The following is a 17,788-nucleotide window of genomic DNA, read 5'->3' as shown; positions in this document are numbered from 1 at the left end:
CTGGAGGAGCGCATGTGGCAGGTTCTCTGAGATCATGAATGGCAGTTTGCCAATATCCCTCAAGAATAAAGCATACAACAGCTCTATCTTACCGGTGCTTACCTATGGAGCAGAAACTTAGAGGCTAACGAAAAAGGTTCAACTTATGTTAAAGACAACACAGCGAGGTATGGAAAGAAAAATGATAGCTGTAACGTTAAGAGACGACCGGAAGTGTGCGGAGGGAGCCAGGGGACAATTGCGGGTTAATGATATCCTAGTCAAAATCAAGAGGTCAAAATAGGCTTTGGCACGAGATGTAATGCGAAGGCAACATAACCGCTGGTCCTCAAGGGCAACGGCGTGGATTCCAAGAGAAGGCAAGCGTTGCAGGGGGTGGCAGAAAGTTGGGTGGGCGGATGAGACTAAGCAATTTGCTGGGATACGGGGCCTGCAACTGGCGAAGGACAGGGCTAATTGGAGAGACATGGGAGATGCTTTTGCGCTGCAGTGGACGTAGTCGGGATGATGATGGTGATGACGTGGAGCAGGCGTTGGGATTGTGGACAACATCAGATAAATTTTAGTCGAATGAGGCTCCATCCACCCGTCTGTAGTCTGTGCGCCCGTCCTACCGTGTCAAGAGGCGATCAGATTTATCTGGAAATGTTGCAGCCGCATGGAACTTTTTTTACGAAGTTGCAGTTTGTCTTGGGCAGTTTACGAGGTTACACCCGAAAGTTCATCTCCGCCTTTAATTTAGTGTGCGCAAGATGGATGATGATTCTGATCTTCGACGGCTACCAAGTTCACTGGGTGCTTTCGTCGAGTGATATTTTTACTTTTGCTCGGTAGACTATTGTATCTTGGAGGACTATCTCCGTCTTTCTGCCTGCCGGACATTGCATTACAACAACGTGACAATATTTCAGCGTTGTGTCTCTTACCTCGCTCCAGGAGTGGAAGCAACCTCGTTGTTTGTGGCTGCTGCAAAAGTTTTGTAAAAAAAAGAAAAGTTGTTTTGCGTAAGAGACTGGAAATTCTTTGGCAGCTGATTGTGCCGTCAGTGTCGTTTTTGGCCTGCTAATTGTGTAACGCGCGTTTTATAAATCGACATTTCTTGAACCCGATCACCTCAATGAACGGAAACGTAATGACAGCTGAAAATTTTCGGCTTCCAGCATTTCTCTCTCGGGGACCACTTTGGAAGACTAGCATCGCGTAAATGTGCCGGTGAGAAAACAGTAAACATTTGCAAATAATGTCACGCGCTGTTTAGCTGACAAGAGCCCAAAGTTTGCTGGTCTCTGAAAATGAGAGCGATATGTAAATTGCATTTCTAATGCGCACTAATTAAACCTTTTTTATATTAATTAATTTAGGCTTCTAGATGCCTGTTACCTTTCTTTAGATTAGGAACAGATCGAGCTTTAACAGTCAGTGAATTAAATTTCTTTGTTGGAGTTCCATTTCTTGTTGTAAACATGCGGATATATCTTTTGTTACTTTCATTATTTCACAAACACAATGTTTATTTTAGATTTCTTATACCCCTGTTTTATCAGGCATTACGATTACGGGATCATTCATCAAACTTTTCCCATTGATGCGCTATCTCATTTAAAAAGTCTACTACACTCAACTCGTGTCTAAAGCCATATATATGTCAAAGGAATGCAAAATAAAATAGCGTGAAAACTTACCATTCCCGGCTGCTATCTTCATACACTCTAACAGTGTTTTTGCAACCTCGGATCCAATGATATGAGCCAGTTCCTCCTCATTTACTTTGTCCACGTCGGTCACAGATGTCACATCCTTGACATGCAAGTATGCCAGTATTTGGCTCCTCTGGTCTTCACTCAGATCAGGGAAAACAGCTTCTAGGTCATGAGCGAAGGCGTCCATGGAAGATAGGTGAACGGCTCCTGGAAGATGGGACGCATCAAAATTTACCTCTAATAATCCTTTAAGTCTTTGTGCCAACGATTTCATTCGCTACAAATACGAACATATATTGGAGATTTGGAAGGTAGTCCTTTTGGGTGAATATAATGTTTAAGATGACGATCCCAACCTGCAATTTCCTAGGCAGACATACAACCTTATTACCGGGACAGGCAAAGAAAAACCTGCTAAGGATTTGGAAAACGCAGTACAGGCAAGTGAATATGGCGAGAAGTATGTATCTTAATAGTACCTGGGTATATTTCTAGTATTTTCTTTTTCTGTCCGATCTTTGACAGGGACATTAATCTGCGAACTAGTTTCGTGATGTCTGCCTTGGGCACACAGACAGCAATCATCATTTCCAATTTATGCCCGCAAGCTTCTCGTTAGTCTGGTATGCCATTTAAAAGCAGGAGTGAAGGAATTCATCATCATCAACAACCTAGCAACATCTCTTGCGGGAAAAATACCTCTCCCACATCCATATCTCAGAAAACTAGACGGCGGATATCATTTTTTTTGCCAATCTGCTCCTGCCGCCAGTGCCACCAGGGGCCCTTCAAACATCATCCGAGACAGCAGAGCTTCAGCAATGCGCATGCGTGACAATCCGTTCCGCTTGCATAATATACCAGTTGGTTATGGTCCTTCCTCGCACGCTAAGCGTACCAGCAACATTTGTATGCTGATCTTCCTTAGCCCACTTCTTTTGGCTTCAACCTTACCAATGCGTGCAAATGTGAAGAGATTAATGTCAGCAGGCAACACTGAGCCACCCTGGCCCGCGATAAACATGGTTTCACCTCAAGGCTGATGTGCTTGCTGCTATTGCTGCACTGTCTGCGTAAACAGACACCGGACGTGCTGGTCTGACGAATACTTTATGCCAGCCTAATTAAAACAAACTTGACCTTGTGCAGAAAGGGTCTGATCTCGCCACCACGCTTACGGCTAAGTCCACGTACAGTCGTTGGAGAGTGAACATACTCCTGCACTCCGTGATGCTGTATCCGAAGCTGAGTCAAGTACTCAGAAGAACCAGCGCAAAAGGACAACGGACAAGAATGAAGGAGGACGACACGCGTACAAACGCTGAACTTTAAGCTTTATTTCGGAAGTAACTAGCGCAGTTTCCTCTCAGGGACCACGACGCACAAGCACAGCAAGCCCATTTAGATAAGGCAGTGACTCAGGATATAGAAGAAGGGCACAAAAAAGCAGAAAAACTTACAGCTCTTTGCAATCACACATCAAGGAAAGAAATTAAGGAGTGCGAAAATGAACGGCCAAGAAGGAACACGTCATAACCCAACGGTGATATTGATATTTAAAGCTAAAAATGGTAAAAGGTATAAAAGGCTGGTTCTGCGCTGGTTCTGTGATCATGGCTTACCAACTAGTCCAAGAACAAGTGTTGATGACTCAGTTATAATAAATTACACAGGACGATCTCGAGGATCGATCCCATCGGAGAAACCTGACCTTATACGTTATCCTAGACCACAGCTAAAAAAAATTAGACGCAGTCTACACAACATGTTCGCAGAATCCTTTCTGACACACGACATATCTTGCCCAGATGCTCACTGACAGGGCCAGTATAAATCGGAGGAATGTCAATCAGTAATTCGAAAATTTTTTTCCTTCAAAGCAAGACAGAAGAATGTATCGTAGCGTTCGAAGTATAAGAATTCCAAGATATAATTAGTGAAGATAATTGTCGCGCCACACGGCAGTCCTAAAGAAAGTTGGCCTAATTCGGGAAGTCTGTGGGAGTGAAGTATCTCTTGCGGTGGAGCAAAGTGCGCATATACTAAAACTGTTACGCCTGCTGTTCTGCCACAGATCGTGTCTTTGAATAACACTTCTTGTCAACAGTTTTCTCAGTGGTAACAACACGCATCTTGCGTTTCTGCTTCAACGAGTAATATTAGGAGTGCGTTGTCCATCATTTGTAATAGCTACTTGCACGCCCACGCGCAAAGCCATTTTCCTTCCTCTTTCCCTCTGTTATCGACCACCCAATTCAGCCATTTCATATAGTTCTGAGCTACATGATGCATTCAACGAATTAAATTCTCCGGTTTCCTTCAAGTTCACTCTTTCTTCTCGGTGATTTTAATTCATTAGAAATAAACTGGCGAGACTGTCCTCCCGCATCTGATGGTTCATCCGAGTGGTATCGATTCATTAACCTCTACCCGGATATTAATTTCAAGGAGCTTGATCCGCCATCTACAGGATCTACAGAGCAATCTGATAATATTTTTGACCTCCTTCTCACTACCACGAATCAGCGTGTTTCCTGTCCAAGATGTATCCTTCGTTTAAGTGAACTGCACACTTCTGTTCCTGCCACCAAAACGCTCAAAGTTATTCGTGTGTACACAAACGCAGACCTTTACTCGATAAGCCAGCTTCGTCAGCTGGCTTACCTCTCTGAGTTCAGCACAGTCATGCGCCACGTCAAAGGAACTGAAAACGAGGCTGCACACTCACCGTACGGAAACTCAACCGGACAACTGTGTCGAAAGCCCACCTAATCCACCGCGTTTCTGCACGTAACTGGGGTATGAAAGAGCATCGCCTATGTCGTCTTATTCATGCCTTCATCCTCAGCCGCTTTATCTTCACGCTCCCCTACATAAAACTCCAGGCCGGGAAAATCCCCACCCTGGATGCCATGATTCAAACAGTATTTAAGGCAGCACTACACCTACCCTAAATACCCCAACCGAAAAACTCCTTGAACTAGGCCTGCACTATGCGATAGGGGAGCTTACCGAGGCCCACCGACAGACACAATACATGCGTCTCGCGAGAACCACCACCGGGAGGCATCCTACACACCCCTGGTATCCACCTACCAGCCATGGATCCCACACAGCTCCAAGTACCCCGCCATATTCACCGCGAACAACTCATCAAACCTCTCCCTATAAACATGCACCCCACCTACCACGAACCCCGACGCAGAGCTCGCACTCGGGTGCTCCGGAAACACTAAAACACGGAACCGTAAGCCGTTTGGGTGGATGACGCATGCACAGGCGAGGACGCGGTTGTAGCCATCACAAACAGCTCCCTCCAACCGATTGCCACCCTTCACATATCCCCCGCTGCCACTTCCGAGGAGGCCAAAGAGGCCGTCATTGACCTGGCCGTCACACACACGGAGGCTCGATATATACTGTCTGATTCTAAAACTGCCATACTAAATTTTGCTCGCTGGAGAGTTCACGTCCCTGCATTTCGCATACTGAACTCCCTCGCCGCGCACCCTCCCCGCCATGTGGAGCTGATATGGGTATCGTGGTGGAGCAGCGCAAAGGACGGGACACAAGAAACAAGGAAGGACGTACACAGGCGCTGACTATCAACTGAATTTTTATTGCGAAATGCAGAGAATATATAGCAATCATGAGGGGGTGGAACATAGATAAAAGGTTGCTCGGTCACCGGAATCCAGAAGACAGTCACGTCAGTAGATAAAGTATGTTGGTGAATGTGGTGGCGGTGAAAGACGATAAAGAGAAGCGGAGGGTGTATAGGGCCAAGGCGCGAAATAACGGATGATCGGTAATGAAAGATGAGGTCGCCCAAAAGGGGCTAAAAGCTATAGACAATCAATAACAGAAATGATGGCATTAAAAAACATAAAAAACATGATATGGGTGCCTGCCCACTCCGGGAATCCCGGAAACGAGGCCGCCAACGCTTTAGCCCGAGCTTCTCTCAACTGGGCACCGGCGACCTCCGATCTGAGGTTCTCGCGGGAGCGCATGCACTCGTTCAATGAAATGACGCAGGCCTGCAAAGCCGAGCGTCGGCTCTACCCCCCACCCCATCCCTCCCTCGACAATTACCATCAGACACTTTGGAGGCGGCTCCAAACACGCCTTTGCCCTCCCCTTATATACTCTCGCGCTATCACGGAGTCCACGCAAACCCCTCCTGTACCCTCCGCCACCGCCCCAAAACCACTCTCAACCATATCCTCTTCCTCTGCCCGGTGGAGTTTCCCCCGCGGGGCCTGCAGTCCCTTACCACTTGGGAGGCATGGTACACCCTACTGCGCTCCGAGGACACGGCCAAGCAAGCCATCGCCGCAGGCCGGGCTGCCAGCGTCATGAGCCTCCGGGACATGCAGGTTTAAGTGCAGTGGAGCCGTGCAGGGGCCCAAGGACCTACGTGTCCAAAACTGCTTTGTTCCAAATAAAGTTTATCATCTGACGGCCTTTCTCGAACTTCCACCATCGGCACTTCTCCATCTGCCATAGACCTCTGGCCTGCGCGAAGCTTGAAGACCTTCAGCTGCAAGCTCTGCGTGCCCATCCCCGTTCCCTCCTCTGCAGCTCCTGCTTCACCCGTATGTGCCCACATCGCTCTGTTGTGACACGTCAACGGCTCTCCCTCGCCCCGTCATTCTGGATGCCTTTAGTCATGCTATTTTCCACTCCCTTCACGACATCTGCCACCCTATCCTTTGAGCCAGGAAGCCCGTCAACGCACACACGTACGGCTAGCCTAGTATAAAAACCTTTGTTAACCATTAGACCCACTCGTGCCACAATTGCCAGTCCGCCAAAGTAGCCCGCCTAACGAGAATTCCTGCACAGCCTTTCCTGCCACCTCGCTGTCGCTGCGTAGAGATCTCGGCCCTGCATAGAGATCTCGGTTGTGCTGCCTCAGAATTCGTTTTGCGCCCACCCGTACTGTTCCCCGATACTGGTTCTCCACCTCCCTTGCCCCAGCCCAAGCAATATTTCCAACGGCTGCAGAACTGCATACAGTACCTCAGTCCGGCTTCGCCTCCATCATCATACCGGTGCATTTTCGTGCGTCCTTACCGTGTGTCTTAGACGCAAGTTTGTCTAGGACGAGACTTTATAAAGGCGCCTCTTACACAAGCCCATGACAGCCCGTACCTTCTCCTCCACAAGAACACCAAGTCTGCGACCAAACCCGTTGATGGTCGCAAAGAGGTCGTCATTCTGGACCGACTCAAACTTCCCCGCCGCGGTGGCTCAGTGGTTACGGCGTTCGGCTGCTGACCCGAAAGACGCGGGTTCGATCCCGGCCGCGGCGGCCGAATTTCGATGAAGGCGGAATTCAAGGGGCCCGTGGGCTGTGCGATGTCAGTGCACGTTAAAGAACCCCAGGTGATTTAAATTTCCGGAGCCCTTCACTACGGCGTCTCTCATAGCCTGAGTTGCTTTGGGACGTTAAACCCCAATTAACTAAACCAAACGGACTCAAACCGGCGTACCTCCAAACGCCTGCCAACGAGCACTTCACGGATGTCACTGGTGCACCCGCCGATCTTTATACTGCCAAGGTAACCTCATCTTTGCAATTTGGGCGGGCCGAATTCGCCGTTCCGTCAATTACTTCTGTTCTGGGCTCTGTGGCGCCAACCTACGCTGCACCGCAGAGCAACTCATAGCCCGCGCCTTTGTACCGGCCGTACCAACAGTGAAGAGGCAAATACAGAGCAGAGGTGTGCGCTGTGTGCGCAATGAAGACTCGGGCAGCTCCGTTCCGAGTGCCTGCCACGCTGGTTCTCTTTTCCTGACGCCCTGCTGCGACGTTGTGATTCCCCACAGTGGCAAACCAAAGACATCAACAGATAGGAAACAAACCGGCATTAGCCATGCAAACCTGATATCAAACAAAATACCAGCATCAGTGCACTGACCACTCCAAATGACATTAAAGCTACATTAGACGTATTCTACTCAAATCAGATATTTATTATGAAATCTGTGCAGTTGTCCTTGGTCTCATTTCGCTTGCGTTACTTAGCCATTTCTTTGGCTCTGTAATTAACCCCGTGTTTTAGTATGTACTGCTTATATATTTATTTTTCTTTCCATGCTTGGCACACGTGTGATGGCGTTTTTATTCCGATCCAGTGGTCAGTGGATCTAAAGAGCCCCCGATCTGTACATGCAACAACTTCCTTATATTTCGCATAATTATTTTTATGAACCGTTTTGAAGAAACGGTATTTTTGTTTAAAGGGATATTAAGTTTTGGTTTGGTGTTGTATTCAAACAATTCTTTTATATCATCTGAAACGGATCTCCAGATTTTCATTTCTGTACGCGCAGTGTGCTGTACTGAAGAAGTCACATGGACCTCGTTAAACATTCGAGCCTTTATTATCCGCCCCTGCATCATGCATTGTAAGTCTTCTACAAATGAACAATTAAATAATAACATTAACGCTAACAACGTTAAAATGGTCAATTATAAAATATCATCGTCATCAGCTTGACCACGCCCAGGGCAGGACAAGGGCATATCTCTCTGATTAATCCTGCCCAGTGCTAACTGCGTGCACCCTATCGACGCAAACTTCTTAACCTCATTCGTCAAGCTAACTTTCTACCGTCCCCTGCTGCACATCCCTTTCCTTCTTTCCTTGGAATCCAGCCTGTAACACTTCATGACCATCGGTTATCTTGACTTTGCAGTACAAGCCCTGCCCATTCTCATTTCTTCCTCTTGATTTCGACTACAGTGTAATTAACTCTTGTTTAATCACTGACCTACTCCGCCCGCTTCCGATGTCTTAACGTTACACCTATCATTTTTCTTTCCATAGCTCGATGCGTTGTCCTTAACTTAAGCTCAAACCTCTTTGTTAGCCTCCACGTTTCTGCCCCATAGGTGAGTACCGCTAAGACACAGCTGCCGTATACTTTCCTCTTGAGGGATTTTAGTAAACTGCCATTCATGACCAGAGAGAACCTGCCGAATGCGCTCCACCTCATTCTTATTCTCCGAGTTAGTTCACTCTCGTGATCCGGTTCTGCGCTCACTACTTGCCCTAAGTAGAGGTATTCGCATACCATTCCAGCATTTCGCTGCCCATTGTAAACTACCGTTTCTATCTGAGGCTGCTGACTTACTTTGCGTCAGTCCACATTTATTTTTAGCCCACAGTACTTTTCTGCCTGTCTAACTCATTGGGCATGTTTTGGAGCTCAGCTGCGCAGTTACTAAGCAAGGCGATGTCACAAGCGAATGGCAGTTTTCTATGCTATCCTCTATTAACTCTTGTATCCAACTGTTCCCAGTTCAGGCCTCGTAAAACCAGGAGCACAGACATTTGGGCTAGTTGGTTCATAGCAGACACGTACAAGCGCAAAAAAAAACACGGACAGAGAAAGAGACTCGGACAACACGAGCGCTTACTTCCAGCTCTGGAAGTAAGCGCTCGTGTTGTCCGAGTCTCTTTCTCTGTCCGTGTTTTTTTTTTCGCTTCTACGTGTCGGCTCTTAATACCTCCTGTAAACAGGTGGTGAATAGCATGGGCCAGGTTTTGTGCCTGATCCTGACAACCTTCCTTATTGGAACTTTAATGCTGACTTTGTGGAGGACTATGGTAGCTGTACACCTGCTATAGATATATTCCAGTATACTTACATAAAGATCTACTACACCCTGAATAAACAATGCCTGCGTGACTGGTGAAGTTTCGACTGAGTCAAATGCTTTATGAAATATTTCAAGGCTGTATATAGCGGTTGGTGATACTCTGCAGATTTTGACAGCGTGCATATTGTGTATTGTTCAGCTTCTTTTCGGAAAGCCTGCCTGATCAAGTGGTTGATAGAAGTCTAAAGTAGCCCTGAATCTATTACCGATTACTTTGGTAAAAAATTCAGGGGGCACTTTGACTGTCTAAAGTGCGTAGAGGCGAAAGCGTTTTCCGCACCACTTTCAGTGCTTCTGTGGCACTGGTGGCGTCACATGTAATTGAGTACTAATTACTAAGTGATGACAAATGACTAATTAATACTTAATTGCTGATTAATGCCTGAATACTAATTAACTGCTAATTAAGCTTAAGCTTAAGCTTCGCCTTTAGGAGTGGAACGCGACAGCGTGTTGTAGCGCTGCCAGGGTCCACGGAACGCCACCACCCGTTCGGCGCGATGCCTTGCCGTTTCAACGCAACGGTTTTTGAGGAAAGGAAATGGCGCAGTAAATCTCTGTCATCTCGGTGGACACCTGAACCGCACCGTAGAGGAACGGAAGAAGTGGGAGTGAAAGAAGAAAGACGAAGATGGCCCGTAATGAAGAAAATGAAAATTGTATTTGAGGAAAGAAAATTACGCAGTAACTGCCTCACATATCTCGCTGGACACCCGTCAAAATTCAGGGGGGGGGGGGGGTGCACTTTTTTGACCTAAAGTGTGGTCACTGATGTGTGGTTAAGATGTTAAGCTTCGCCTCTAAGAGTGGAACGCGAGAGCGTCTTGCAACGCTGCCAGGGAGTCCATAGAACGCCATCGCCCATTCGGTTCTACGCTTCGCTCGTCGGTAAATTGGTTTTTGAGGAAAGGAAATGTATTTCTCTCTCATATCTCGGTGGACACCTAAACCTCGCCGGAAGGGAAGGGAGGAGGCTGGCAGTGAGCGAAGACACCGTATTCACTAGACGTGCCTTTGTTCATTCCAAACCATCGAGCTGGCATGGCGGAGTGGATAGCATGCTCGTCTCGCACTCCGAAGACCGGGGTTCGACTCCCGAGCTCGACCAATTTCTTACTAGGTTTTATTTATTTATATGGCCTGACTAGAGAAGTTAATTAGGCTAATTGGGTAATTAAGCAATTAACTAAGCTCAGTCCCACTTACTTGGAGCATCACTATATGGTCCCTTCAATTGGTTGCATGGTTACTAGCCAAAGTACAATTGGCCCCGTTTGAAATTGGCGCACTGTGACGTCACGACCGTTTCGACCAACTGAAAAGCGTGACATTCTCTGTCGACAACTGCTGCTTACAAGGATGAGACATTAACGGCTTTCGCCTTAAAATTATTTCTGTCTGCAAACTCTAAAAGAAATTCCTAGAACGTATGCCGTAGTCGTCTACTCCCTTGGAAGAACGCTAACGTTATCTTAACTGATAGGAAAGGAGACGTGAAGGAGTTGAAAAATTATGGTCCGATCACCTTACTGTCCGCTGCCTACAAATTATTTACTAATCAGGACAACCTTAGACTTCAATCAACCGAATGATCAGGCAGGCTTTCGCAAAGGATACTCGGCATTGTACCATATTCACACTACCAATGAGAGGATCGATAAATGCGCAGAATATAACCCATGCCTATATATAGCCTTCATTGATTATGAAGACGTGGGTGGCGCTGATGAACACTTCAAAGGTTAGGTTATTTGTAAACATAAATACCCCCGAAAGCAGAAGATTTGACATCCGTCGCCGTAGCTCAACGGTAGAGCACCGCACGCGTATTTCGGAGGTCGTGGGTTCGGATCCCACCGGCGGCATGTGGTTGTTTTTTCTCCTGCTCTTCTAATTAATTACCTTTAAGTGATAACATATTCAGTAATATTCTAAATTGAACAACCGCGCAAAATAAATAAATTAAAAATCCCCTGTGTCCCTTGGTTTCTGTGGCTGTTGGCTTCTCTCATATTTATAACGAGCCCCTCATTCCCCTTTCCTCGTCTGCTTAATTGATTACGAGAAAGCATTTTGCTCTGTGTAACGGAGTGGATTCCAAGAGAAGGCAAGCGCAGTAGCGGGAGGAAGGAAGTTAGGTGGGTGGATGGGATTAAGACGTTTGCTGGGATAGGGAGGCTGGAACTGGCAATGGACAGGGTTAATGGGTAAGACATGGGAGAGGCCTTTGCCCTGCAGTGGGCGTAGTCAGGCTGATGATGACGATGATGCATGGTCTCCAGCCTGCTTCTTCCCTACCTTCGCATTGAAATCAGCCACCAGTACAGGGTACTGTGTATTTACTTGGATCATTGCCGCAATCACTTCCTCTTAAAAGCTCTCTATGATCTGGTCATCATAGCTAGACGTAGGCGCCTAGGCGCCACACCTAGTTAACGTCTGTCCGCTAATCCTTGATAGCATACCATATGGCCGCCCTTTAACTTTGTATACGTTTCACCTGTCGTAACATCGCTAAGCCCTAAGACATACAAATTAATAGCTGCTAGTTCCTCGAACAGCACTGCTAGGCTAGCCTTATTCATTGAATTGTTTTTGTTTTATGACTTCCATTGTACTTTTGTTTTCTGCTTTTTGTATATTGCCTTTTGCACCCCTCTTGCTGGGGCCCTTCACTGGGCCTGCTGTATGGTCTAAATAAATGAATAAATTAACGTTTGCTAGGCTCAGTTTCCAATGGCGGCCTATCCGAAGCCAGTGATTCTTAGCACCCTCCGCTGCGTCAAAGGTCTGACCGCTGCCTTGGTCAGTTGCTCCGCAGCCGTTCGTGACTGAGTACCGAAGGTTAAATGGTTTGCTCATTAGGAGGTTCTGGCCTAGTACTACAGCATGGTGGCAAAATCCTGTTCTCATGAAGGAGTGCGTTGTTGTTTCTGCTCACCGAAATCACGCTGCGACCGAGGCCAGGTTACGCAATTACATGGATACGCGAAGTTTTTTGGTTGCGAATTGAGCGGCACCGGGTTGTCGAAAGCAATGTCTATAAGCGCTAACCATACAGCATTGAGTTCATTGTTTAAATGGCACAAAAAGCAGCACGACTTAAACAAATTACAGAGGCCATGCCAGAAGCAGATTCTCAAAGCAAGCGAGAATAAAAGTACCAAATTAATAACTAACAATGGTCGCCAGAAAATGAAAAAGGACGCGAAGTGCTAGTGCTGAACGTTTTGCCTTTTGAGGCTTTTATCCACTAGTTGCAACTTCGGAGCTCTGCCTTAGATTCAGTTCCACATATCCTTGTTCTTCTATATTCGTAGTTGGCGCTGGTGTTTCAAAATACTCTGTATTCTCTCGCAGAAATCGCTGCCAACTAACACTAACCATTTCGCAATGTTTTGTACTTTCTAATATGTATTAAAGGTATCATTACGAATGCAACACTTTCAAGAGGGGTAACGATTAGATAAGTTCCAAACCACAATCTAAACTACACAGAAAAGTTTTGGGCCAGAATAGTAAAATAGGTCAAAAAGCAACTGTATATTTTAATAAAGAATGTTTGCGATTTTTTTGTATATTTCATCTGGTAGGCCGAGTGCGTTTTGTCCGTCTGAGCTGAATCGCTGCTCTTTCAAAGGCCTGACGGAGGAAATTTACACGAGTGCATACAACGTGAGCAGTCTATATATTTCCGTCCAATTCTATAAAATTTCGCCAATTTTTACTAATGTTTTTTGAAAGCTCTTCCCTATATCTCATCAGAGGGTCACAACATTTACAAAACTAGTGTGGTGGCTAATAAAGTACCTGTGATGAGAAGCTAACAAAAGATTCAATACCAATCCTATCACAATTTTCGTGACGTTCTGATGCACTCACTACAGCCTTAAACTATGACCTTGCGAATGACAGAAATTTTAAACCTGCAAAAAAGCGTACTGGCTACAGGTATATTTATCTTAATAATGAATATTCTTTGAATATTTGTTGAAATTGCAAATCTTATGCCTATCAAGAGCACAGAATCAGCTCTCCAGTTTGCCGTACAGTTGAAACCCTGTCCCATCTGCTTATCAGTGTCTTCACATTGCTTTGAGCCGCCGCGGTGGCTCAGTGGCTATGGTGCTCGGCTGCTGACCCGAAAGACGCGGGTTCGATCCCGGCCGCGGCGGCTAGAATTTCTTTGGAGGAGAAATTCTAGAGGCCCGTGTACTGTGCGATGTCAGTGCACGTTAAAGAACCCCAGGTGGTCGAAATTTCCGGAGCCCTTCACTACGGCGTCTCTCATAGCCTTAGTCGCTTTGGGACGTTAAACCCCATAAAACAAACAAACAAACATTGCTTTGACGTAGTAAAAAAAAAAACAGCAATCCTTTCCATCTCTGTCGCCATGCCTGGCAGCTTGACATAAGTGTTCACTGCAGGCGAAACGTTTAATAACCGACACGCATTTTCATTCGACAGAAAGAGCATGGCACAGAACGCAAGGCTGGAAATGAAGTTTTTGAAAACAAATTAATTAACGGCGTCGAAATGTCATTGAAACAAAGGCGAGACACTCACTTTCTGAGGAAGTAATGCCGGGAAGGTGGTTTTCTATTAGTACTCAGGCTTCTCGTAGCACCAAGGTACGCCTGTACGAGGTACGCCTGTACGCCTGTAGCACCTGTACGCCTTGCTTATGAGCACGTGTTACGGCGGGAGCAGCTGGGGCTTCTGGTGGCCACAACTGCCGCGCCTCCAAGTTAAATCGCGATCCGTGCTCGACGGCTGGGCCGGCTGCCGATACTGATTGTTTCTTTTATTGGCGGTTGGCGTCGTGACGTCAATGGGTGCCTGCTCTGTACGCTAGCTCTGCATTGAACGGACCAGGAAGTTTCTGTTGCCACCATGCAGGCAAGAGTCCTACAGTCAACCCAGTGAAACCTCTTATCTGCTGTAACGGCCGTTTATCTCTCTAGTTTCGAAGGGGTGAAATCAGAGGAGATATGAGCCACAGCATTTCTGCCGCATTGGTTTTCGGGCCGCAGATAACACGAAGGTCCTGATTACACACGTAAGCGGACGCCTTCAGTCTAACGAGTAGTTAACATATTACCTCACCCGTGCATTGCTCGAAAGTGCCACAAACCATAGTGCATAAAGAAGAACGAACAACTCCTACATTTCTTAGAGGTGCCTACGCCTGAAAGCCTTACTATTTCCTAGCAACGGAATTGTCCTGAAATTCTCCTGGAAAACACCAGTGCGGATGGCGGTGGAGGCTCTGGTGGTAATAGTAGTAGCAGCAGTAAAATGAGCTGTGTTTGTTTAGAAATATTAGTCGTAGGGGTAGTGGCACTAGTAGTAGCAATCGCAGCAGCAGCACTAATAGTGTTATTAGCAATGCAAGTAGTAGTAGCAGTAGCACTAGTAGTAGTAGAAGTAGTTAGTAGTAGTAGTAGTAGTAGTAGTGGTAGTAGTAGTAGTAGTAGTAGTTAGTAGTAGTAGTAGTAGTAGTAGTAGTAGTAGTAGTGGTGGTCGTAGTAGTAATAGCAGCAGTAGCAGCAGTAGCAGCAGTAGTAGCAGTAGCCACCGCATTAGTATTAGCAGCTGTGCAGCAGCAAGAGTAGGAGGAAGTCCCCTAGTGCACTCAGTTACTCACAACCCGAAAAATGTTGTGGCAGGTATGAAGTGTCTGTCACATTCTCAGCGCAAGAAAGCTGGGTAGATGGTGGTCATGTATTGGGCGGGAGAAGGCCGACTGCGAAAAGAGGGATGACGACCCCTTTGTGGACTATGTGGTTGGTGCTGTGTATGAAATGCCACTGTCGTGTAGAGGCGGTATACAGTCCAGACGAGTCGCTGTACCATCTGCTGAGCATGGAAGCACCATAAATAGTAAGAAAAGGAAACTGAGTCAAAGGTGCCCCTTCACTGCAAAGAGTGCAAATATGAGCCGGTGCTTCATGGTATCAGAAGTCTGGGCGGGAGTCGCGATAAGGTGGCTGCTGAAGTACTTCTGCTTGCAAATATAGGTGACGCATGATGTAGCGACTGCTCTCTCTCCCTTGGGAAGAAAGGTGCCGTCATTGAATCTTCTTTATTATTGCAATGCCTTGAGAGAAAACAACCAAGTTTGTATGTGAGACATGAAATTCAGTTCTGCTTCATGTGATCTGGTTTGTTGGGTTGTGACATCCTAATGATAATTAATAAGGAGAACAGTGTAATATCCGTATGAGCCACATGAAAATCGTATGATCCGTAGAACATTAATACGAGAGTTAATGGGATTTTACAAGATCTTATTCGCGTTCTACTAGTCGTATGAGTCGCTCATTCAGATGTGAATGAGTGAAAATCGTACCGTCAGTGAGATCTATGAAGCCCTCTTATTTCTCGTTGACAATATGTCCATCACTCATTGCTGTTTGGTACGAAGACTTTCCTTTTCTCAGCCTTCTCATTAAATCATATGAGGACTCTCACTTGCAGGCACGAGCTCTCCTCAGTGACAAGTCCCCAAGTTGTGGATGTGAACTCATCACAACTCTACAAAAGATATATTCTCGAATCAACATTTGTGAAGGTCCTACAACTCGTCGCTCACCTTATGCCTAAGCCTATGTGTGCAATTCATTTGAGAGTAGAACCAAACGACGGGGAGTTGGACTGAAAGCACCTTTGCAAATAAAAAATAAATGACCCTGTAATGCATTACTTGACCGTATTACACTAGTCATTTATTGACAGGCAAACATTAAGAATACAAGAGTGAAATTATGTGTATTAAAAATTCTGACAATCTAAACCTAAATCTAAAATATTCTAACTTAAAATCTAAAATCTAAATATTATAAAATTTAAAATATTAGCAACAATATGTCATGATGTTTTACACTGTGACATGTATAAGGATGATGCTAGGTAGTGAGATACCAAGGAAAATGGAATGATTGAGCATGCAGGTTTCCCTTTTTTTATTCTGTGCTACATGTATATAACATGCTGCACGTCAAGAGTAGCGAGCAAAAGGCGATTCGAGCGCTAACTCCAAATAATGCCTTGCAACACTTGGTATAAGCATGACTTCCTGAAGGCATTTCCCGGGTTCAGGTGGGAAGTCTTACACAACAGCACGAGCTACTTTTTTCCGGAAATATGCAGTTCACGATCGCGTTTCCTGATGTCGCTCAGACGTGTGGGTTTTACGAAGCCATCATTAATTCATGCATACAAGTATATTCCACTGGAAAATACGAAAAAAAGTAAAGTGCTAAAGCTGCTATACTCGTAACACATTTGAAATGTCCCTTGTCAGCTATGTTGTACACTCACGTTTAAAACTGTGTGTGAGTTTTCTAAAGAACTATCCATTAAGATCTTCATTCTCAGGTAATAATGCGCAATTCTGTATTGACACTATATTAAAAATAGATTTTACTCTTATTACACACCAACCAAAAACAGGACATGTTTCTTTATTACGTACATATCTTAACTGTACAGATCTCTAGAAGTATTTTTATGAAACACAACACGTTTCTCTTGCTTCGGTAGAAACTTTGCGTCATATAACTACTTAACTGTTAATTGTTAGCTTTGACCATCACTATGAACATCGCTTGTTGCATGTTTTCTATTTTTCTCAACATGACACTCAAAGTTTCCTTCTTTCTCTAGCGCTGCTGCAGCCTAGAGCTACTTCTTTAACTCGAATTTACCAACCCTGGTTCGTTCCATTTTTTCGCACTCAGTACAAACTGCAATCATTAAAACACAACCTACCGGTCTTGCTAAATAAACTCAAACAAGTAAACTTCAAATCTCCAAAGCAACTACGAATACGCTTTTCACAGTTGTAAATGAGAGTATGATTGCAATGACAAATATTCTACCATGTCTCTATTTCCTTGTACATTTTTGTTCATAGCGTTGTGAATATTTTGTTGTGCTGCTCGGAACCGACGTCTGCTGTTGCCTTTGTAAACGGCTCCAGGGCCCAGTCAAATTGCTGGCTGGAACTTTTAGCCCTGGAGACCGTCCAGTATTCTGGTAAATAAATATGAATTGAGTTGAATTAACTGCCATGCTCTGACTGAAAAGCAAGGTGCAAGCAAGGTGCAAGCAGGAACATTTTAAGCTACTATTCCTGTATGGTCACACTCCATACTGCGCCCGAATAGTATTCATTAGGCTGCTGCATTTCACACCTTGTGTTCAATGCTGTATTTTTATGTAGGGAGACACTGACTTTCTCGTCAGGTTTCTGGTGAAGCCCGAAAAATGTAAAAAAAAGTGAAATGGTACGAATATTACTGCACTTATTCGAAACAAACACTGAAACATACGGATTAAAACACAGGTCTAATGATCCCGTGTAAGTATAGAGCCATGCGAGAAAACAATAATAGAGTATTATAGCGCC

General features: G+C 45.5%; 1 protein-coding gene across 2 annotated transcripts in view; it reads right to left on the bottom strand.

Annotated features, from left to right (window-relative positions):
- The window catches only part of LOC149334604 (uncharacterized), a 54,406-nt gene extending 40,263 nt beyond the window's left edge, over window positions 1-14,143 (bottom strand). For both annotated transcript variants that reach the window (XM_089556284.1, XM_089556285.1), the window contains exons 1-3: window positions 13,942-14,143; window positions 1,683-1,907; window positions 927-966 (exon numbers count right to left, since the gene is read on the bottom strand). In XM_089556284.1, coding sequence (XP_089412410.1) covers window positions 927-966; window positions 1,683-1,887 — 245 coding nt within the window. In that variant the 5' untranslated portion in view covers window positions 1,888-1,907; window positions 13,942-14,143. The remainder of the gene's footprint in view (window positions 1-926; window positions 967-1,682; window positions 1,908-13,941) is intronic.
- Between the last annotated feature and the right edge of the window lie 3,645 nt (window positions 14,144-17,788).

Source organism: Amblyomma mixtum, chromosome 8 (assembly GCF_055824585.1).
Source record: "Amblyomma mixtum isolate Tamu chromosome 8, ASM5582458v1, whole genome shotgun sequence".
NCBI lineage: Eukaryota > Metazoa > Arthropoda > Arachnida > Ixodida > Ixodidae > Amblyomma > Amblyomma mixtum.
Note: the sequence above shows the minus strand (reverse complement) of the source record. Positions and strands in the feature narration are given on the sequence as shown.